Source organism: Alosa sapidissima, chromosome 17, assembly GCF_018492685.1.
Source record: "Alosa sapidissima isolate fAloSap1 chromosome 17, fAloSap1.pri, whole genome shotgun sequence".
Lineage (NCBI taxonomy): Eukaryota > Metazoa > Chordata > Actinopteri > Clupeiformes > Clupeidae > Alosa > Alosa sapidissima.
In genome coordinates this window covers 436,344-460,997 of record NC_055973.1, presented here as the reverse complement: position 1 = coordinate 460,997, position 24,654 = coordinate 436,344, and the positions used below count along the sequence as shown (strand labels likewise).

General features: G+C 40.1%; 2 protein-coding genes and 1 long non-coding RNA gene across 4 annotated transcripts in view; 2 read left to right on the top strand and 1 right to left on the bottom strand.

Moving 5' to 3' along the window:
• Positions 1–2,925, top strand: part of si:dkey-12l12.1 — a 72,024-nt gene extending 69,099 nt beyond the window's left edge. Inside the window, exon 5 of the mRNA XM_042068088.1 lies at positions 2,344–2,925. Within this exon, the coding sequence (XP_041924022.1) occupies positions 2,344–2,427 (84 nt within the window). The 3' untranslated portion in view covers positions 2,428–2,925. The remainder of the gene's footprint in view (positions 1–2,343) is intronic.
• Positions 2,926–11,626: 8,701 nt separating this feature from the next.
• On the bottom strand, positions 11,627–13,389 carry LOC121688461. The gene is made up of 3 exons (XR_006024580.1): positions 13,179–13,389; positions 12,459–12,573; positions 11,627–11,772 (listed from the first exon to the last, which is right to left on the bottom strand). It is a non-coding gene; the product is annotated as an uncharacterized LOC121688461 (long non-coding RNA).
• Positions 13,390–22,407: 9,018 nt separating this feature from the next.
• LOC121688433 (uncharacterized protein K02A2.6-like) lies at positions 22,408–24,125 on the top strand. Of its 2 annotated transcripts, none has more exons than XM_042068048.1 (2): positions 22,408–23,750; positions 23,788–24,125. In XM_042068048.1, coding segments are annotated over exons 1-2 (1,344 nt in total). In that variant the 3' UTR covers positions 23,789–24,125. The 2 variants fall into 2 exon arrangements, with proteins under 2 accessions (XP_041923982.1, XP_041923983.1); XM_042068049.1 differs by having other exon boundaries at positions 22,408–23,091; positions 23,428–23,910.
• Positions 24,126–24,654: the final 529 nt, after the last annotated feature.

Below are 24,654 nucleotides of genomic sequence, written 5' to 3'. Positions count from 1 at the left end.
TAATGGTTTGAAATCAATTGCGAGTTTGATTGGCTTCACTCTTGAGCACATACAGTCTATGCTTGAACAAAATAAGTGAATGAATAAATAGTATAAACTCAAAAACAACTTTGGCATATATTCAAAACTATCTAAGTATAAGTATATATACTTTTTTGATCCCGTGAGGGAAATTTGGTCTCTGCATTTAACCCAATCAGTGAATTAGTGAAACACAAACAGCGAACACACAGTGAGGTGAAGCACACACTAATCCCGGCGCAGTGAGCTGCCTGCTACAATGGCAGCGCTCGGGGAGCAGTGAGGGGTTAGGTGCCTTGCTCAAGGGCACTTCAGCCGCAGCCCACTGGTCGGGGCTCGAACCGGCAACCCTCCGGTTACAAGTCCAGAGTGCTAACCAGTGGGCCACGGCTATCTAGCCTACGTTCTTAGATTAAAAGATTAAAAGAGTTCACTCCAAATTATTGTCTAGGTGTCATTTAAGCCTAGTATTTAATCTGTGTTGCACACAGTTGATTTGACATTCATGAACAATCGTCGACACATGAAGCAGTTTTAATTATTAGCTGCCTATACTGTAGGCCTACAGGCTACAGAATTATCCTTTGGCTTGCATCAGATATAATATAGCAGACTGGCAAAGCATATCACTGTCACTGAACAGCCTACCAAATGTGTATGACCCTTTATCAACAGTAGACATATGTCTTTCATGAAAGAGTATAACTAAAAATGCCATTATCAAGGTGATAAGCCTTAATACTTTGTATGGGAAGCGAACCTGTGAACACGCAAGGTGGTATGCCCTCTCTCTGCACGTTACACCACCACCGAATATAAATGACGCAGAGTAGCAAGATTGCTAGAACCACACGCATGTGAAGTTAAAACATTTTAAGTCGCATAATCTTCATAAATTCTTTGGAGCTAGTGAATGTGTAAATCCATGCTTGGTGACACTGTCAGAAAAAACATTTCTAGGCCTACTTAGACTAACTACTAACTTAGACTAACTAGACTAACAAACTACTATTTTTGAAGTTGTAGGCTACAGGTGACGAAAGCACAGGTTGACGGAACCATCTTTTTGGACTCGTTTTCCGACTGATTGTTTTTTTTTGCAACACAGCTTAATTTAGCTTGAAAGTTAACCTGCTATGGAGCAGGTTAGTTCTGTGGCATAAATTCCCATAGTTACCAAGCTGGGATTCACGTTAGCTTCATTAATGGAACGGAATTCTCACTAAAATTAGCTAGACTTATCGAAATAAGCCAGGTTTGGCCTTTAGCGAGGTTTAATTTTTGGTAATTTTTGGTACTTAGCTAATTTAGATTCACTTATCTTAGGGTGCTATCTGTGTCGTGTTGAAAGTCTGAGGTATACAGGGAAAAGAGAAAAGGGGAGAGCACTGTGCCTTGTGGGGCCCCCGTGCTACAGACCACCACCATATCTGACTCACAGCCACGCAGCCTCACGTACTGTGGTCTGTTGGTGAGGTAGTTGATGATCCAAGCAGCAAGATGACAGTCGACTCCAGCTCCTTCTAGCCTCCCCCTCAGTAGTGCCGGTTGTATTGTATTGAATACACTGGAAAAGTCTTTGTGCAAATGTGTCTTTGTGCAAATTGTGTTAGCCTTCACTCTTGATCATGTTCTGGTGTTGGGGGGAGTGACCTAACGACACAGTGATGAGACTAGTTACACCTTAGCCAATCTAGCTGAGATCTGAAATTGCTCCAATGATCTGTCTCAATATAAAGTGTCTCATCTCTGATCATTGTTGACTGTCTAGTCTATCTACTGTCTGACTAGTGTCAAAATGCTAGTCAAGTGTTTGTACTGAAATGAAAGACTGCAAGTGATCACTGTGCTCAGCTCCCTTTCTTTATCTTAAAGTTCCCTTGGCCTTTGGAATTAAAATAACCCCATATCATCACATACTCTTCACCTTACCTAGAGATTGACATGGTTTTATTTCAGTTAGCCTATTAACTGGTTTGATTTGCATTGAGCTCAACTTTAGCATGTGTATGCTAAGGGTATGTAAACTTCTGGTTTCGACTGTATAAATAAATAAAGATCAGCAGTGCATAATTTTACCCACATGTGCACATGGAGTTGGTGACACTTCCCTAAAGCTGTGGAAGACTGGTGGTCTGTACACTGCATTTGCTCCAAAAATATAATCTTTATTACTTTAAAAACATAGCTTCCCCAAAGCTAACAACCGGACATTTTCTGTTCTGAGCAGTTACAAATGTGAAGAATAAATGTACTGTTATATTGTGAATATTTGACCAATAGAAACAAATAAAATGTGATTTGTTTGTCTTTGTTCTACAGGGAAGGAAAACCAGAAGACAACCTGCAAAGAACCATGACAACATGATTTTGATTGGATTATACCAACACAAATTAACAAATTAGGAAGGCAATGTTAATGCCAATGACCGCCTAAAATATCGAGAAGTACATATTCTAACTTCAGCAATACTTTGCAGCAATGCTCCTTTTAAAGTAAAGGGGATTTAGATATTGTGATTTTAGCATAATCTTAGTTAAAATCTATGATAAAGGATATATCTTATTAACATGCATTTTGCCTGGATGTCTCCATTTGTACTGTAGTTTTTAACATATTGTAAGTATGTCTTATTTAATCATTTGATTGGTCTGATTTGTTTATGTTTCTACTCTGCCTAAAGAAGATAATTAGAAGTGGTAAAAGTATAGTAGAATAAAAAGAATAATGAGTTATCCTGCACTCGCAAGCCTTTGTTAATCTATCCCATTCTATTTGGCAATATTTTCATTGGCAATGTGGTTTCCCTTGCACACACCATTGGCAAAACATTATTCAGCATGTATTTAAAATCAAACCAATTACCTTAAAAATGTGCATTAAAAACTGGTTGACTAACCTGACATAGCCATACTCAATTCTATTCAGGATGTGAGTCTGATACTGCATCATTGGGATGTGATTATGGGGTGTGTTTTGACCGATACAGGGGAAAAAATGCCTCTGCACACAATTGGAGTTAACCAATCAGAGCAACGAAACAGCCTACCACGAATCCTGTAGGGAGCCAAAACATCTTTCCTCTTGACATATATGCCTTAATCACTGTTTTCTGTTAGTGTTTTTAAGCTATTGCGCTTTCAATATTTTGTACAGTATTGGGGTCGGTACTCAAAAAGTAATGCGTTACAAGTTACTCGTTACTTCTTTAATTGTGATGAAATTACTTTACTCGTTAGTCATTTTGGAAAGTAAAGTGTTACTTGTTATTGTTACTTTACTTTTGAGTTGGTCTCTAACCAGGGTGCAACATTCATGAGATAGGCAACATTGTTAATATTCACAATTTCAGATTCGCCTAGTAGGCCTACTTTCACTAACAACAGCCTATTAATTTTGTCACCTTTGCTAAATTTATCTTTTGTTTACTTTTATTTTATCGTTATGTGTGTGTGTGCTTTAACATCAAGCTTTGGGCTTCATTCAGCGTTTTGTTCTTCCATTGGAAATGACTCTTCTACATTTACTGCCTGCTGCATCCTTTCTGTTTTTGTTGTTTAGAAAACACTTGAGGTCTTGAATTAATGCATTAGGTAAACATTGTTTGCTGGTAACCTGCCACAAATAGCCAACAGATTCTTGCGTGCGTACATTCTCATTCTCTCTCCAAAATGTGTCCAATCCAACTGCGTAATTCTGCTGCATAAAGTTTTTTGTTTATTGTACATTTGTTTATTGTACAGAAAAATATAAATAACCTGTCAAGCAGTCAATTGGCTACAGTGCAGTCAAGAGTTGGAAGTAGGGCAAATTAATTTATGAACCAAAACGTGGGCCATAGTCTAAGCCTCTATTACTTAGCCTTTTTAAAAACGTCCGCTAGATAGTTTAAATCGCCAACAACATTGTTTTTTGCAGAAGCCTACCCTAGGCTACAGATTAGTTCTTAAAAGTTATTTCTCCACTATACTGGCTAATTTTTCAAAAAGGTGCTTTCTCTTCGTCCCCCACAAATTAAGCTACAGGTAGTTCCATAGAGAGACGTTAGAATAAATTCGCATTTTGCGATTGACAACGTTGTGATAAGTAGGCTATAACACTAACTTTGCAAAGTTAACTTGAATGCATTGTAACACCCACCAACATAATAACTTCCCACCAATGTAATAAAAATCTGCACATTTTAAGCGTAATAATCCTGCCAACGTAATAATTTCCCACCAACGTTTGCAGCTTGTCTCAAGTAAAGTATGTAAGAAAGTGATTATATTGATAGCACATGTCATTATGGTGTTATGATTTATCACCCAGAAGAAATAATATTTTCTGATTGGCTGGTAGGGTGACTATGAAGTGATAAAAAAGTTAATCACCATTCCATATCAATGCTGTTTTTAATGGTATCTATGTACAGTATATAACAACCAGAGTAAACAAAGGTTTAACCTGGAAGCAGGCTTCACAACAATGGAATTAACCCTAAACAAGCTACCCACAGTGTACACAGTTCCAACTGGAGAATAAGTGAAATGGCGGCCTTCATGGTGTCCCAATATACAGAATTAATGGACTCGGTGGAGGAACCTCCACTCCGCTGGGCGCCGTGGAGCTCTGCCTCTGCCTTGTCCATAAAGGATTACTTCTTTAAATTGGGACACCTCGTCATCATACGCATTTTATTAACAAAACAGAAGAGTAGAAACACTGCAGTAGAAACACTGCTGGCCCCCAGTAAGAGAAGGCAGTAACACAATGAGTGCATTCACAGCTGCTTGGCCCCCAGAAAAAAGGTGATGAAAATTACTAAAGGTAGAAAGACAATGATATACTGTGCAGTAATCTGCTTAGCCCACACTAAAGGTGTTGAACTATGTAAGGCAAAAACACAATGGATGCCTAATCAGCTTTGCATAAAGAGTCTGGGACCTGTCCCTATAAACAGTCCCTGTCCCTATTACTACATTAAAAATCTGTTTACTATACGGTTACAAACTGCAATTATGGCATTTATCTAAGTGAAATAATAACAAAACATAACCGCAAGCGGTGATTGTCGGGGTCCAAGCAGTGGCAAGAAGTGCGCTTTAGTAGAATGAAGGTGTGGGCTGTAGCACCCCCTATTGACTGAATTGTTTGAAATTTGGTGTGCATCCAGAAGATGTAGTATTTATTATGTGTACCAAGTTTGAAAAGGATTGGACCTTTACAAGATACGATATAGGTAATAGAAACATTATAGGCCATGTCCCAAAACTGGATTGATGTGTAACTTTCAGACGAAGTGACGAATCAAAAACCTATTCAGCTTGGTCTGAAGATGATGTGTACTGAATTGCGTAGGAATTGGAGATAGATTAGTTTCACTTTTAAATTTTCAGAAAATGGTGGGGAAATGTGAAGGATGGAAATGGGTGTGGCTGAGTTTGTTGTATGCAGGAGATCTGAAGGAACAAATGGAAAGAAGAATTTATCACAAATTCCATAGGGTTCTGGAGATATGAGCAAAAATGTAAATGGGTCATTTCTGTTTTGTGAGATCATGCATTGATTGGGACCTATGGTAAAAATGTACTGTCTGTGCCTATTATGGTTAACACACTAATATAGCGCTCTCTATAGACAGAATTTCATGAAATTCAGTGTGCCGCCAAAGAATGTCATGTTGATTATGTGTACGAAGTTTGAATAGGACTCAACTTTTACAAGATACAATAAAGGTAATAGAATGATTATAGGCCATGTCCTAAAAGTTGATTGATTGACTTTCAAATGGAGTGACGAATTAAAAATTGGAAAAAGCCAATAGGCTTTGTCTGTAGATGACATGTACCGAATTCCGTGGGAATTGGAACAACGGTCTAGGAGGAGATAGAATAGTTTAACTTTTGAGATTTTTTAAAATGGCGGGAAATTTGTACAATGGACTAGTCGCACGAAAGGCTCTCGGTGATCTCCTTTGTTTTGTGTGGAGCCAGGTGTGTTTGAACCTGCATGCAATCTGAATGTAATTAGTGTCTACACAGACCCGGTTGGGTGTGGCACCAAGTGAATCAGCAACTTTTTCTTCTTCTTGATGATGTGGCAAGCAAAACTGAACTGAACCCTCTGAACTGGAGGACGACTCTTTTTTTACAGAATGTCCAATAAAAATTGACGTTGGTCCATGCGTCATTTCTAGCTTTGGAACTTGGCGCATGGTCAGAGCCGACTGCCGCTGGATCCGAGCCCCAGTGTTCAATACGGCGCTGACTATGAATTGGCCGGATTTACTATCCTAGCCTCCGCCATTCATTTGTATGGATGGGGGGACTTAATCACACTCTCCAGTTATATATATATAATATGTAATATTCCACATAGGACATGTATATGTTTGTAGGCTTAAACATACCCCCCCCCCCCACCCCCATAAATACCCAATAACAAATACAACTCCACACGGGTACACAGGACATTTGTAAACTTGAAGTCTTAAATACCCCCCCCCCCCCCCATAAATACTTCTTTTCCTCTACCCTTCTTTTTTTTGTCTGTCGTGCCCTCTATATGCATGTGTAGGTATGTGTATATGTGTGTATATATGTATATTATTTTTTTCTGTCTTTGTCACTTTTCTGTTGCCTTAGATGTAATAACAAAAAAAATGCAATATAATAGGTGAAGTAAGTGAAGTTTGTGCCGTACATGTGGATAAACAATTGCAATAAAGTAATAAAAAAAGAGCCAGTAGCACATGAACCATGGAGCAGTACTACCAGAAGGACAAGTAAACGCATCTATGCAAAAGGAATCTGCTTGCAAGCATGAGCACTAGGGCTTTTTATTGACAAGAATTTGGTGATACGATACATATACGATACATGGGTTATAATTCAATATATTTCAATACTAATTTTAGAAAAACTTATATTATAAAGAAGACACCATCATACGCATAAAATGTAAGTAAAATAAATTTGCTTTAAACAAGCAATTCAATACACTGTACAGTACAGTTCTGCCTATGTCAATAACAAAATGAAGTGCTTGCATGTAAAATAATACTCAAATATATGCAATTTGTGATTATGTGTCTGACCACACCTAGTTTTTTCATCGGCATGCTTGTGGATGTGCAAATTTCATTTGATAACAACTCGTGTGCCTGGTGGAATAATGATCATTGCGCCAGTGTAAACTAGCAATGAGAGGTTGCTTGATGCCATTATTCAGGCCCGGCTATTAGGTTAGATTCAATTCTTATAGGTTGAAAGCACTATTTTCCTGTTGCCAGATAGATAGATTGATAGATAGATAGATAGATAGATAAATAGATAGATAGATATATAGATAGATAGATAGAAAGATACTTTATTGATAATGCCACTGTAAGGTGTACACTTTTTTACATGCAGATAGCATTTTGGTCAGTACACAAATAATGCTATTACATTTTAACTTCATGGTTTGATGCATTATGCAAAAGTATCGTTGATGTAACCCAAATTACATCAATTCCTACTTCTTGTGGCTTGTTCCCCCTGTGCACAATGGAAATGCTTTTGTTGTGGAGGCGAAGGACTAACTGGCAAAAACCATCTCCAAAGAGCTATCTACTGACAAGGTAATGTTTCATGATTGTCACGAGATGTCTTCAGGTCGACAATTCTTGAAATTGCATTGCTGGTTTTCTCGTCAGTGACTCGCTACGGCTATGTTGTATGGCTATGGTAGGTGAACGATTTCCCAATTACAAGTTTGTTTACCATCAAATTGGCTTCGTAGAGGTTATATTAAGGTGAAAATCTTGCATAGTGTACCTTTTACCTTTCGCCACTCCCACCCACCGCACTAACCCCCCCGAAACCCAGAAAATGCATTTTTTCCTAAATAACTACCTGAACCGTGGCAGGATGAAGACATTTTTATACTAAGTTGGTCTCAAGGGCCCACATCAACCTAGCCCATAATCACTCATTTGTGATTTGCACCCCCCCCCCCAATGAAAATACAATATCATTCTGCTTTAATCGCTCCTATCTTCAGTTAAGATGTTCAGAACTGCACCAAATTTTATGTGTATAATTAACCTGACATTCTCTGGGGGTATGCCAAGTTTCGTAGAATTTCATCCATGGGGGGGTCTAAAAAAATTAAGTTATGTGTACATTTAGTGACTGTACACTTATTGGCCTGTAAATGGTGGTGTTGAGCGAAGGGTTGCTGTAAGAGGATATTGTCTCACACGCACTCTTTCTCGCAAACACACATACATCAACACACATGCACATGCACACATATACACACACACACATGCATGCACACACACTCACATCCACAGGCACAGACACACGCATCCACATACACAGACACACACAAACACACACACACTGTATGCACGCACACATACACACACAGACAGAAACACACACATGCACACTCACACAAACACATATACACACGCACACACACATATACACACGCACACACAGGCACGCACATACTATCGGTATTGGCAATTAGAACATAATTACAAATTCAGTAGGATTAAAGGAAAACCAAATATTCATCATCATTTGGCTGCATTTCCAGTATTGGCGTTACGTAGTAGTTTGTCCACCAGATGGCGCATCGATGCAGCGAGACGTAACTTTGTTGGAAGTTAATCTAAAGTGGGTTGGAAAGACAATAGACGCTTCCTACAAGGACAACACTGTAGTTTACCGCAGAGAACGTCTAATAAGGGTAGGATGATTTTCACATGAAATGTAATTCCCATTTCTTCTTCATTTCGTATTTTAACTTTTTCCTCGCTGTCTCAGGAGGAGCTGCAGGGCCGTCGCAAGGGGATGCGAGGCCCTGTGCGAACTTGACAGATGCAAGGCCCTTTTCACTTACGTGCATGAAATCATGCGATAGCTTACTTTACACATAGCCAAGGCTACCGTCGGTGTATTTTAATAGTAGCCTAGTCTAATAAGCTACACCAGCTTGCCTTTAAGAGGGGAAATTCAATTGTATAGCCTATAACATTAGCTGAGTCACATATTTGGCCATATGGTGTTTATCATAGGCTACATCACGAAACCAAATAGTGTAACAAAGGCGAACACTTTAACAGGGGGAATTAATTGGGCATGAATCATTGTGCTGAACGGTATTTGTCAATGAGCAGAAACACACACGACATTCAAACTATTGATAAGATGTACTGGTCTGTATCTATAGGCTACCTACCATTGGACAAATAAATGACACTGACTCGCCATATCCTGACTCAGGAAAAAAAACATTTTCTTGCTTTGCCGCAAACTCAGCAATGAAATCATAGGCCAGTTTGCAGGTAGCCTAGCGTCTTTTTCATAGAAGGGAGAGCCCAGTCTCTCCTGTGACATGGAGGTGCGCAAATAGTTTTTAATAGCCTGTTCAACTTCGAAAAGCTTCGTTCACCCGATGCCAGTCACTGATCGCAATTTCAAAGTTCGGAAAGCTTCATCTTTTTTAAGTTTTAAGTGCAGTGGCCCCTATCTGCCCCCTTTGGAATTATATCTCGAGCCTATTATAAGGTCCAGTGCGTTATGTCCTGGGATTCGGATGTGCTCAAAAAGAAAAGAAAAAACACTTTTTTATAGATGGTTATGAGGAGCAATGTGAGAGAGAAATTTGATGATCATTGATCGTTGTTTTGGGACGTTAAGCCTTTTCCATAGGCGTCAGTGAAGGAGATTGAAGAATGACCATTTTTTTATACGAAAATATTTAACTACAAAAACTCAGTGTCTAAAAACTCAGTGTCATTCAGACTCAACCCTCTTGTTGTTTTATTATCTTTTTCGTTGTCGTTTGAACGTTGGCAAGCAGGCATGTTGCGGTTGCAATTTAAGTGAAATTTCTACAGTAGGCCTACAACATGCTGTTAGGCTGGGCTACTGTCAATGTACTTGTACAGGTAAATGTTCAACAATTGCTGGTGTACAGGTTATATAATCAATTAGCTAAATCATTTGTCCAGCTGTTTAAACATTTTTTCGTGCTACATTCAAACGCAAAAGGTGCTTTGATATATTTTTCGTTTTGAACGTCGGCAAGCAGGCATGCTTTGGTTGCTATGAATGAGGATAATTGATTTTTTTTGCATTATTTTGAATATGACTCGCTCCAGTCTCAGCAGCATGTACTTTTTCCACACGCTAAGTTCTAACACACATAGGCCTATCCCCTCTCGCTTTCTCTCTCTCCATCCCTGCACACGGTGCTTTCTTAAAGGAGCTGCACCATTTTACAACAATTGCATCTACATTTTCATATTAGAATGTTTTGTCAAGTGTAAGCTTAAACTACCGTGATCAATTTAAGTTCCCGTGCCCCCGCTGCATCATGGAAGCAGTAAGTCAGTCGCATCAAAAATAGTAGTGGCACCCAAGTGACACCTTGTGGTTGTTTGTGTCAACTGCAGTTTGTGCCATTTCTTCTGAGAAAATGGGGTGCGTGATTCATGAAGGAACCCGTCCAAACTTAACAGGGACCCACTGTAGAGTAATTTAGCAGTTTAGCGTTACAGGTTCAGCAACTCATACTCACAAAAATGTATCTTTGCCTTTATTGTTTTGTGATTAACGTTAGCATCTCATATCCTCAGTGGCAGCCATCATTGTAACGTTAATTAATTTACGATAACATCAGCCAGCTCGCTGTATTCTGTCAACGTGAGGTGTGAATTGATAACAAAATCGTAGTAGGGTATTAGTTAACTTGTACATCATGAATTCATTTTGATTAACTCTTAATATCACGTTTTGAAATCGCTATATTGCTCTAAAGTTGTCAGTGGTAGCTTGGTCTAAGATGACATTGAAATTTCTCATCGGTGGCCATTTCACGATACAGCGTTCATGTTCGGTTAGCTTTCCTTATTTCCCCTTCTTGTCAGGCTATTATCAAAACGTTAAATCCAGTTACAGTGTCCGGTGTTTGGCATAACAATGCCAATATTAGTGTAGTTTGTCACTGACGACCCATTTCAAATCGCACAATAGTACTACAGCATTGTACAATAACTGTACTTTTGTTGATTACAACAAGTAGTGTTGGTTTGCCTTATTGTATTATCTTGTAAGATATATAGGTACTAATGAAAAGTTTACCTTTCTATTTTGGCAGTTCGCCATGGGGAGGAGGCGGCAAGGAGGTCCATGGGCTCTAACCTGGGACTAGAGGTCCAGGTGAAGTGGTTTGGCTGGGGTGTGGTGATATTGAACCCATTGAGACTATACAGTACATTTCACTTTATGTCTATTGATAGACTGTTACACCTACCCTTTACTTATGCCAAACCCATTTCTGTTCTTTAAATATCAGAAAGCAAACTTACTGTTGATGGCACTGAACTTGCACTTGGAAATGTTTATGGAACTTTTCTGAACTGTGAATTACATTAAAACTCATGCCAAACCAATTTGCCTGTGCTTTCAAAAACATTTATACAAATCCGTCAGCTTCAGTCAGTAGGTTGAATTGAAGACCCAGATGCAGAAGTAAAGGTGATTTTTTACTTGTATATCTTGAGCATTACAGGTAACCACTGAATTTGTGAAACTAAAATAACAAAAACTAATATGTACTAAGCTAGTACATAGTCAATGCATATTAGATCACTTTAAAGACACAGATGCAAATGCTGTAAATAAAGGTGAACAAAGTCCTTGAAATCAGAAGCTGCCACTGCTCAATGACTTCTGCCCCATCTGGTAGGATTTCAAAATGTTCCAGATCTGAAAACAGAAATATTGGTATATGTCACATCCTTGAACTTACTGTAAACTATGAACAAGTGCTCACAAATTAAGCTAAAAAAATATTTTTTATGTGGCAATCATAGACTGTGGAGGCAATATATGACAACAACGAAGTAAGATTTGCAGACTCACTCCCAATATTTATAATGAACAACAAACTCACAGAACACTTAGCTGAATGGGGACAGGACACGCGTATTCAACTATTGCACATGCCCTGTTTACGCGGGCAATAAGCAAAAACAAATGTGGTGTATTTAAAGTAATGTAGAATAAATATTTCTTGTATTTTTGTGTTTTCAGTGAAACAGTGTAAGCTCATATCTACACCCTATTGAGGTAGTTATTAACAGTTAGGCCAAGGTCCAGTCAAACAGTAGCCAGCCACTGGTGCCATATTGTTTAATTATGCAATCTGTATCCAACCAAAACCTTCTGATTTGAAGGCATAATACAACTACTTTCCGTGTGTGACTTATCAAAAGATGCTAATGATAAATTATTTTGATAGTTATTGCACAGATGTGCCCTGGACTGCTCAAAATAAAAGGCCACTCTAAATGTCTGAAATGCATTCATGTTTGTTCAGTATATGGTAACGATGTCTGGAATATACAACCAGTAGGTTGCTCCAATTAAAAGTATGAAAAATGTCAAAGTACCATGGAATCAGTGCTGAAGTGATGCTTCTGAGTGTCGACTGCACAGACGAGAATTGAAGTTAGGAGTCCAGAGCCCTCTCCAGCACCCAGCCTGTCTGGATTACCTACAGGGAAACTTTGCATAGACAAGAAGTGTTCGTTCAAATTTGTGTTTAACAAATAAATGGCATCAATAAGAGTTTCAAACGTCAGTTATAACTATCGCTTGTTATCACAGCTCCATGTTCAAAGTATACGGTCAATGGTTCATAGCGGTTCACAATTTTGCCTCAGCTAGCTGACAACAAGCCTTTTAATGCTTCGGCTGAAGTTTTTTTTATCTTAAACGTGACAACCCAAAGACTGTATAAATTGTCAATGGACTAAGCATTCCCACAGAGCGTATTTACAAAAGGTTTTTTGACGAGAACATGCTTTGTTGCCCCAGTATGTTTGTGAACTAACTTTAACTTTAGAGCTGTCTGTTCATTGACTCACACCTGGCTAGTATGACCAACGTTAAGCTAACTCATAACGGGAGCACAATGGTTTTCACTAACGTTAACTTTATCAAGTTAACTAAATGTATGTGTGTGCTTCTGCCATTCGGTCATCATTTTCGACATTAACTTATTTGAGGCGATATGACGCTAACGTAGCCTAACGTTAGTGCCCACTCGATGCTAAATAATGCTAACATCTAGTGCTACGTGAAATAGTAGTGGAATGAATGTCACTTACCTGAAAAAACTGGAACGAAGTCTTCTGAAAGTGTCGGTTAGTAGGCTTCAATTAATAGCTTAGCAAACCATTTTATGTCAGCTTTTTGAATAAAGATGTTCAGAAAGGATGTGGTAACTTTGTGTATAATCATGGCTGAGACGTCAAAGTTTCAGGGTTTCCACTTTCCACTCAGCTGGCAACGTCTGCTGCTGAATGCCTCGACGTCAGCCGTCAATCAAGCCGACCACGCCCTTAATTATTCATATATTTTATATCTAAATGTGATCTAAACTAATGAGTTAGAAAAAAAAAATTTCACCCCCCTCACAGTTGTCAGGCACTGGGAAACTACCGAAAAGTACAATAAAAGTCCATGGGACCAGGCTTTAAAAACATGTATTTACGCTGTGAAAACGGACATTTTAACATGGGAGTCTATGGACATTTGCTCGCTTTTGGGACCAGTCCCTAGCGGATTTTCGATGTATTGCAGTTTTTCGAACTTCCGGGTAGGCTTCATTGTTCAGATTAGAATGTTGCCGCTTGGTTACAATTCAGCGAAATGATTGGGGAATAAATTGAAGAGTGCAGTGCCATGTGAGCACTTATTTAACAGAATACTGCACATCTAAAAGTCGCGTGCTTGCCAACCAACCCTAACTACCAACAATCTGCGCAGACGGTGGTGATAACGACGAGACAATCTTTGTTGTATATAGATAGATATATAGATAGCGTTTTAGATTAATTCAGATAATATTAGATAGCGTTAGATAGTTTAAGCCAATTTTTCCCTCCTTGAGCTGTTGAAAAGGTAGGTGTAATGATAGTGACTACAAAGTTAACGTGATAGTGACTACAAAGTTAGTTAAACGTTAACGCTAGCATGCTAACGTTATTAGCCAACGGCAACAGTGACGTTAACCTTTAGAACGCTAGCGCCTTTGATCTCCATTGATAATGTCAACAACTTCACCTGTCGTTAACGTTATCCAATAACACGACATAGATACATGTCATGAATAATGTAAATGTTGTGCTTAAACTCATCTATACTAAAATAAATTTAAGTCATTAAAAGGGTCGATTTACTAAATTGACCGGTGGACATGTCGGTCCATTCTACATAATATTGTACCCAATACTGCAACTCAATTTTTTACATTACCCGTAGGAAACAATTCTGCTAACCTTGCTATGCCACGTGAAAATCCATCGACCACCAACAGCTGGCAAATCCCATAGACAGTAAATCCGAGGCGCAGCCAGCAACTGAGCACTGTGTCGCTCTCCCTCCGTTTTAAAGGCATTAAACCGGAAGTGAATTACAGGCAGCCTCTGGCTTTTAACCAACCTGAGCGCAGTTCATTGAATACGTTGTTGGCATAGGCCTTATAAGAATGCATAGGCTTTTTTCGACATGGAGGGACTAGGGCAATACCATTTTAATATATTACACAACTAGAAATCACGTTATTTAATGTTAATACTTAAATTCATCCTAATTTCACTGTGTCAAATTAAATGTAATTGTCAATCGTTGCCACACTATGCCATTAAAACTAATTTTGTGTTTTTTTCCTTCCATTTGCATGTATATGGGACACTGAAGACCATTTCAAGCTCACAGTAAAGCTATCAGCCTAATTTCTTTTTCAATAGTGGCCAATACACACAAAAATCTTCTGGCCTCTTATTGGAGTAAAAGAAGGCGAGTCTTGTCAAACATCCCTTACTGGCATTGTCCTGATGGTAACACAGTTTCCAATCGAATACATGCACCGAATACATGTACTGTTTGGGTGTAACTCCGAAACTTATTGTGTTCTGGATGAAGGGAAAAAATCTGGCCACTAGACAGCCATCATATATATATATATTTCCTGTATTACAGCATTGGATGCAAGACCCCCAGAAAATCCCAACCGGCCACTTCCCAAATTGAAGCATGCGTAAGTCATAAGATGGAATAGATGAAATGGAACTGGAATAGAAACACTGTATTGTAGACAATAAATTATACAAGCTTAGCTTTTCTCATATTACTTAATAATTTCTGATAGGACAGACAACAGGCATTCTAGGACATTCCCGCTCAGTATCTCCGTTGATATCTCTGCCATTTCAAATTTGTGACTTATATTGATATTGTATGTCTTTCCTTCCATAACTTATCCACCAGTCACATACGGTCATAACACACAGGAGGAGGGGCAGACCAATACCCAATGTGAGTTCATATGTAACTGAATCAAGTTTTTTGTGTAGTTCTTACGCAACATGTAAGGGATAACGACCGCCGAGGTGTCCTGTTCTACAGAAAGGAAACAAGCGTTTCCATTTTAAAAAAAGTTTGCTGTACAACTTTCTTTAGCCCTAACAGTGATAGCACGGACAGTTAGCTTGTTTATAGTTGATTCCATTGTTGTGAAAGCCTGCTTACAGGCTTAACCGTTGTCCTACTATGATTGTTATGGTTACCATTCATAAGCATTGATATGGAACGGTAATTAAACTTTTTTTTTTTTTATCAGATCTACTTCAAAAAGAGTATTTCTTCTCTCCGGGTGATAAATGTAAATATCCGTCTTCTGACTAAAAGAAAACAAATGTTTAACTTCAAATTTTCTGTGTAACAGCATTAGATGTCACACCCCCTGACCGTCCCAACTTGTCACTTCCACATCAAAGCATGTGTAAGTCATAAGAGAAACAAACCACATAGGAACTGAAATAGAAACACTGCATTGTTAAAGTATATCAATTATGCTAAGTGAGGGGGTTACAAAGATTAATGGTAGTGGTGGTAGTTAGAGTTGTCATATTGTAAAAAGACATTTACCTCCCTTTTGCTCTTCACAGCAACATATCAAGACACCCACTCCAGAGGAGAATCCAGGCAACCAGCCTGTATAGTAAGTATACTCTTTTGATCCTGTGAGGGAAATTTGGTCTTTGCATTTATCCCAATCCGTGAATTAGTGAAACACACTTAGCACACAGTGAACACACAGTGAGGTGAAGCACACACTAATCCCGGCGCAGTGAGCTGCCTGCAACAACAGCAGCGTTCGGGGAGCAGTGAGGGGTTAGGTGCCTTGCTCAAGGCCACTTCAGCCGTGCCTACTGGTCGGGGTTCGAAACGGCAACGCTCCTTTTTTTGAGCAGTACATTATTGAAATATCATAAAAAAATAGGTCATTTTCATCAGGATAACTTAGTAGATCAGCACAGCAAAATTGATGTTAACGTTTTTTCTGCATTACATTTTTCAAGAGTTTCCTCAGCCTGGCGAATGGGAACAGCCGTCAACTAACAATGGTAAGCCTGCACCAGTAAAACGACTCAAAAACTAGAACATAAAAACAAATGGTCAGCAATGTCTCTGCCTTGGATCCATGTGATTGTGCCAATGTGTCTCGGCTGACCATTTGAGATCAGACCACCCAATACACATTCTAAAAATATGTAAACTGGCCCTTTTGTTGTGTTCTTTCAGCATGTGAAAATACACAGCAGGGGTGGTGGTGTAGCATGAACATGCCATGTACACGTAAGTGTTTGCTGTTATTGCCATTCGTCATTCAGTCTGGGAGCAGTGCAATTTGATTGCTTGACAATCACAAACATCTATAATATTTATTATTAACAATATATTTACAATATTATTAACTAGAATGTACTGTTGTTCTTAACCATGAATCTGTGTTTTAATACTCACATCTTGTTCATGCAGCCTTTGAAAGGGTGCTTCTACAAGCGGTCCCGAGAGATGGACCTCCAAATACGCCATCTCACAAACATGGTGGAGAGCCTGATGCAAGGTGGGCATGTAGGAAGGGGTTGACCACAACTGGAGGAAGACTCCTTTTCACTTCCCCTTCAGACGATGGAGGACCTTGACAGGCTTGAGGACAACCTCCAAAACCCTGACAACAAAAAGAAGATGGTAAGACTGAGTACTAGACTTGAATAATTAAGAAATTACACTTGATAATTAACGGAGACATTACATGATATATTCTAAATTATTCTGTCTATTTTAATACTTTATGTTCATATAATATTGGGCAACTAAAGTGTGTTAAGTCCTCAGAGTTCACAGAACGGTGTTCCTGTGTGTCTGAATGCATCTTTTGTAGCCTAAAAAACAACCTTTTTGACCTCATTTGTTTTAAAGCGATTTCTTTAACCTTCTTTTTTCAGATCAATGTCCTGTTCCAGAGTGGAGGTCACACAATCAAAAAAACAGTGTGGCGTGTGGCCAAAAAAATCTTGGCAAAATGACTTGGCTAAGCAGCTGAACTGGTGCGGCAGAGGAGACAAGAGGGGCCTGAAAGGCATGCTCTGCGCAGCAGTGTTAATTGGTAGGTGTCAAAAACACAGCAGTTATAAGTAATATAAATTTCAGACACTGTTCACTTTGTCACGGTCCATTCTGTTGCGATTTGCTGCATGCAGAGGTCCTCAAGTACCCCTGACGGTAAAGCGCTAGATTTGGAAAGAAGGATAGCATTATAAGCATTTTTCGGTGATGTTCATAGGACTAAAATGGTGTGGTAATAGGAAACACGAAAATCAACATGGGAATAGCTCAGCTTATAGCAATTTCGTGTATAAAGTGTCAATTATGTATGATTTATGTTTCATTCAATATACGATATGTTTCATTCAATATAACAATACACTTACTTGGGTTTTCATTCTTGGCCCTGAGGGGGGTGGGGGGAGATTTTGACTAAATTTATTTATCTAGGGTAGCTGCAACATTGGCACTTTGTACACTCATTGCCCATACACTGAGCTACTTTCACACAGATTTCCAATGCCTATAGCTAGCCCACATACCATTTCACTCTTATGAAAATATATATTAAAATATTCAAGCCCATCATATGTGGAGAGCTCAAATAGTAGAACAAGAACCAATATTTGAACATGTAAACGAAAAAACTTCACATTGTGCTAGATAGGCCTAGTTGCGAAATGTAGGCTATGCAAATTTAAGATTATGTTATTTAGGAAACACGCCAAACCAATTTACAAAACAATAAGCAAGTGTAACCCACCTTAAAGTTTGGTTACTAAGACCATAACTTTAGTTTTAGAACAGTTTGAGTTCAATAAATATTTGAATATATAAATAGAATAAATATGAATAAATAGCAAGAAGCTGAGTTTACATGATTATATGTATTTCTTTTTTGGTCTGCTTGAAAGTGCAGGTATTCTAAAATACTTTTATTGTGGTATAGTCATCTCCTAGGTGACGGGGTTTTTTTTCACTCTCGAGACTCCACTTGAATGAAATTGATTAGACGTTACTGATAATCCTCTTAAGAAAAATAATACTCTTTATCTAACTCTAATCTAACTTTTTCTAAATCTATCTCTCATATTGAATCATTTTACCTTTCCTTATATCTATTTTTCTATGGATTGTTGAAGACCTGTGTTGTTTGAACCTCGAACTCCGGTGAGTTAAAATACTTCGCTAGCATTCTGCTAGCGAGTGATTAGCACCGTTAGCTGATAGTGCATTCAAGTCAATAGGATGATTAGCATGCTAGAAAACTGAGCTAACTAATTAAAAACCAATCAGAGATGCTTTTACTTTATTGTTCTTTTAAGTGCTGCTATTGTAATAATATTGTCTTTAAGTATGTTTTTGAGTAATAGAGAAGTTGTTAATGAATATATTGAATTACATGATTTTAAATATATGATCGTTGGTAGTAACGAACTCCTAAGAGATAGGAGACGTTAATATTAGAATGTTTAGAGGAGCGCGCACAGTAGTAGCCTGTGTGTGTGTGTGAGTGAGAACGGCACCTCTTCTCTCTCATTACCAACGACGCTAACGTCGTAGTTTGTGCCTAGCTAAGTTAATAGGACTTAATTGAACTGGAATTGTAGTTCAATTGGAATTTAATGATATCTTACGACTTTGATATTGAATATATATCCTTAATTGTATTCTCAAACTGCTGTATGCAGATTGGTTTTTTATGTACACTGGAACACTGGATGGCGAGTCAGTCCCCTTGGCTCGATTGAACTGTTCTACCCTTTCATACTGGATAACCAACCCCTTGAACTGCCCTTTCATACTGGATAACCAACCCCTTGAACTGCCCTTTCATACTGGATAACCAACCCCTTGAACTGCCCTTTCATACTGGATAACCAACTGGATAACCAACCCCTTGAACTGCCCTTTCATACTGGATAAGGCCATCCTTAAAAATATTTTCGTTTGCCGTAACCCGACCGACCCTGTCAATTTAGTCAAATATTTATTTTTTTCCCCTTTTAGTCCGACCGACTTGCCGGTTGTAAACTTGCGTTAATACCGACCGATTGTTTTTTTTACTCTAAACAACCAATACAAATGCAATAAAATAATATTTCTTTTAGTAGGCCCAAGTATTGTGAATATAAATTGCCTACATGCAAATGTGGCTCACTTAAATAAAACCCTGTGGCGTCATCTCTACACCATTGGTTTTACGCATGTCACACTATGGCCTACGCTTCGTTTCATTCACACAAACTGATAATGCTTTTACTTGGCATGAAGTTCTGGAAGAACTGTGGCCAGATCTTTTCTCATCCCTTCTCCCCCCCTAGTCTAACGGTGACCGTGTCGGAGTATAGAAATTGGTTGTGGTCTATTTAGCATTTCTCAAAATATGGGTCCGCAACATGGAGACTGCTGGTCCGCGGAGTCGTGGAGTGAAATTTGGCCCGGTGCTTCATTTGATAATTTGCTGCGCAGTTGATCAAGAAACCGCGGATCGACGAAAAAATAAAACAAACGTTTCTGCTATCGATGTCATTAAACATGGAGCCCTACAATTAAGTGGTGGTATGAGCATTCATTCAATGCGCGTCAATTCAATTTTTTTTGGCTGTTACTGCAAACAAAAATATTTTTAAGGATGGCCTAACCAACCCCTTGGATCTGTTCCCTGGATACAGATAAGCCTTCACACATACACTGACATTGTACACTCACACCACCTTACCCTGGTATTTCTTTTCTTTTGGACATTTGAGTTTTTAACTATTGATTTGATACTTTGAATTTTTAAGAGCTCTTTTATTATTTTATAGGGTTTTGTATTTATTTATTATTTATTTTCTATTTACTAATATTTTCTCTTCTTTTCTCTTAGAGAAAATATATTATTGCATTTAATAAACCTGCATTATTTATTTATAACATTTTACATACTGGTGTCCTTGTCAATTTACTCCCCCCTTAATGCCGAACCTAGAACTGGCCTAAACTTAACAGTAACTCCTCCTTTTACTTTAAAGTGCAATTTATTATTAAGTAGAGTAGAGGGGTGCTACATAAAACTTGGCGAGCCAGAGCCAGGAGGGGGGCAGTGTTGACAATTTTGTAATTAGTATTTATAGTGTATATATATTTTCTCTTTGCATTTATATATTTTCTATTGGACTTCAGATTTTACATTGAAACTCAGATTTTACATTGAAACTGTATATTTGAAATGGATGTGGTTATACAAAAGAATGTTAAAGTGCCTAACTCAGTGTTAGTCAGTGGTTTAAGTGACAGTGATGCTGATGGGGAAATTTTTAGGTTCTTAGAGGAACATGGGCCTTTCTCACGGGTGATACACGTAAGTAGCTCTGATCCAGAATTAGAAAATACAGTTATTGTTGAGTTTGAGTCAGGGCTCACGATAGAAAAGCTTGGTCAGTTACCGCACTATAGGTCGTCCCCAGATCATCCCCACACAGTTCACTGCATTAAGCAGCTTTCTAGTGTCTACTCAAAATATGTAGGCAGTAACCTAACACAGACATACTTAGACTCACTTAGAGACATAGCTAAACTGAGCGGCCTGGACTTGCAGTCTTTGCTGAGTGAAGAGCTCACTCGCATCCAAGGTTCTGTGAGAACTGAAGAATGCACTTCGTCCCCTTCCAATCCCATTGATACCTCAGGCTTCTCTACAATGCAGAGCCCACCAGCGACCTCTCATTATCGAGCAGCTCCTCCTAACCGCACCAGTTCAGCTACACCATCTGTCACGGCAGCTGACGTTCTTGGTGGCCCTCATCCCTCAGTTTTGCTTCATTCTGACGTTCCCCTGCGCAGCAAAGGGCCAGCGTATGTGCCTGTGAGTCAGCTTACTACACCTGAAGTGCAAAGGGTTGTAGTGGAACACATTGTGCGGGGCAATGACACTTCTTCTCACAGCAGCACAAAGCTCAGACTCTTTTCCGGCAGACTGCTTACACCTCACCATGAGGTAGACTATGAAACGTGGCGTAGTCACACCGACTTTCTCCTTTCTGACCCAAGTTTGGCTACACGGCATGTGACCAGAAAGATTGTGGAGAGCTTGTTACCTCCTGCTGCAAACCTTGTAAAGCACTTAGGGCCTCACGCTGATGTCAAGGCCTATCTGCACATCCTTGATTCCGCTTATGGCACTGTGGAAGATGGCGATGAGCTTTTTGCTAAGTTTCTTAGCACCCACCAGGATGCTGGCAAGAAGCCCTCTGCTTACCTGAGCCGACTGCAAGCAGCCCTTAACCAGGTTGTGAAGAGAGAAGGCATTGTAGCAAATTACTTTGACCGGCAGCTGTTGAAACAGTTCTGTAGGGGCTGCTGGAACAACACTCTTATCACCAGTCTTCAGCTTGAGCATAAGAAAAGTGCTCCACCTCCTTTCTCTGACCTGTTGCTGCTTCTGCGGACTGAAGAGGATAAGCAGGCTGCCAAATCCAATCGGATGTCACAGCATTTGGCCCTCTCCAGAACCAAAATTCAGTCTAAACACCACCATGTGTGCGACTATAGTGCCGAGGAGCTTGACATGGACTCTGTGTTCACAGACACCCTCACTGCTGGTGAAAAAAGGATGCAGAAGGAGATTGCTCAACTTAGAGCTCAGCTTGCTTCCCTCAAAGCTTCACCATGTGAACAGTCCAAAGGTTCTTCAAAGAAGAAAAAGGATGTCAACAGTGTTTGGACCCACTCTGATCGTGCAGTAGCCACTCAAAGTGAGTCTGTACCTAAGAGACCGAAGCCCTGGTACTGTTTCCAGTGCGGAGAAGATGGCCACGTCTCTTCAGCGTGTAGTGACCAAGCCAATCCAGCGCTAGTTGACACAAAGAGAAAAGACCTCAGAGAAAGGCAGCGGGCCTGGGACAAAGTTCATGGTGTTTCCGGCTCTGTTCCTTTAAACCTGCATTAGTTCCTGTTATGGGGCACACAGGAACTGAGAAACCCACATCAACCCCAACAGCTAAAGCAAGGCTTTGCTATTCAGGTTCCAAGCAACATTTTAACCTTCCAAGAGGGCTCATTGGTCATAAGTGCACTGCTAACATCACCATCTCTGGCGTGCATTGTAACAGCTTGCTTGACACTGGCTCTCAGGTGACCACAGTCTCTTTGTCATTCTACCGAGACCACTTGTCTCACCAGCCCATTCAGCCCATGAATCATCTCCTTGAAGTTGAGGGAGCTAACGGACAGTCTGTTCCATACTTAGGGTATGTAGAACTGAAGATAGCTTTCCCCAAGGAGTTCATTGAGTCTGAGCCTGAAATAGTCACCCTCGCTTTAGTCATCCCTGACATCCGCTCCAGCAGTGACATACCTGTTCTGGTTGGCACTAACACCCTTGACATGCTTTATGATGAGCATTGTGACCACAACACGACCAGCTTGACTTCACCATTGCCTGTATACTCACAAATCCTGAAAATGCTGGCACTTCGAAAAGAACAGCGAACAAGTGGACACCATGGCATACTCACAATGAGAGAGAAACAGCCTAGAGTCATTCCGGCTGGATGGAAAGTCCCACTGGAGGGTCACGTGAGCACCAGCAACATCACCGCTGAACATTGTGCCCTGATTGAACAGCCAACCACGTCAGCCCTTCCAGGTGGAATTTTTGTGGACACTTGCCTTGTCACTTTGCCATCACAGCACCCTCATAAGCTCCCTGTTTGGGTCCGGAATGAAACAGAGCACGACATCACCCTGCCTGCCAATTGTGTCATTGCTGAGCTGACCATTCCCCATGACATTATTTCAAGTCCCTCTCTGGAATCCAAGCCATCTGAGAGAGTCAAGTGTTGTCAGCTGTCCTACCAGCAGCCACGTTCAGCTGAAACACCTGACTTGACATTTGACTTTGGCGATTCTCCACTACCAGAGTCTTGGAAGAACAGAGTCACTCACAAACTGAATCAGTTCTCTGATATTTTTGCCCACCACGAATTAGATTATGGCCAGGCCACAAGAGTCAAACACCACATCAAACTCAAAGATGAGACACCATTCAAACAGCGTTCAAGACCAATCCACCCACAAGACTATGAAGCTGTACGAAATCACCTCCGGACACTCCTTGAAGCTGGAATCATACGTGAGTCTGAGTCTCCATACTCATCCCCCATCGTAGTAGTCCGGAAGAAGAGTGGTGATGTCAGGCTGTGCGTTGATTACAGGAAACTGAACAACCAAACCATCAAAGATGCGTATGCACTGCCAAATGTGGAGGAAACCTTTTCTGCTCTCTCTGGATCCCAATGGTTCTCGGTCATGGACCTGAAATCTGGATACTACCAGATTGAGATGGAAGAGTCTGACAAGCCCAAAACCGCTTTTGTCTGCCCATTGGGATTTTACGAGTTCAATCGTTTGCCACAAGGGATAACCAACGCCCCCTCCACCTTCCAACGGCTGATCTGATCATCTTCTCCAGTTCCTTAGAGGAGCATGAAAGCAGACTCACCAACGTTCTGACACGCCTCAGAGAAAACGGCCTGAAGTTGTCTCCAGATAAGTGTCGCTTTTTTCAGACCTCTGTGCGATACCTGGGACATGTTGTCTCAAGGGATGGAGTCCATACTGATCCTGACAAGATAAGAGCTTTAACCACCTGGCCAGTGCCCAAAACTCTTAAGGAACTTCAGTCTTTCTTGGGATTCACTGGATATTATCGCCGCTTTGTAAAAGATTATTCCAAGATCGTGAAACCTCTGAATGCCCTTACTGCTGGATATCCACCTGCCCGGAAAGATCACAAGAACAAGACTGGCAGTGGTGGGAAATACTTTCATCCCAGGAGCCGTTTGCAGACCGCTGGACCCCTGCATGTCAGCAGGCGTTTTTGATTCTCATTGAGAAACTGACGACATCCCCTGTCCTTGGGTTCGCTGATCTGAAGCTGCCTTTCGTGCTACACACAGATGCCAGCACCACAGGCCTGGGAGCAGCTCTCTATCAGGAACAAGACGGGCAAAGCCGTGTCATCGCTTATGCCAGCCGAGGATTGTCATCAAGTGAGTCAAGATATCCAGCGCACAAGTTGGAGTTTTTGGCCTTGAAGTGGGCTATTGTCGAGAAGTTCCATGACTACCTCTACGGAAACATCTTTACAGTCTTAACCGACAATAACCCCTTGACCTACATCCTGACCTCAGCCAAACTTGA

Coding starts and splice junctions, on each gene's coding strand:
- LOC121688433 (XM_042068048.1), top strand. CDS start 22,408: ATGGGGCACACAGGAACTGAGAAACCCACATCAACCCCAACAGCTAAA.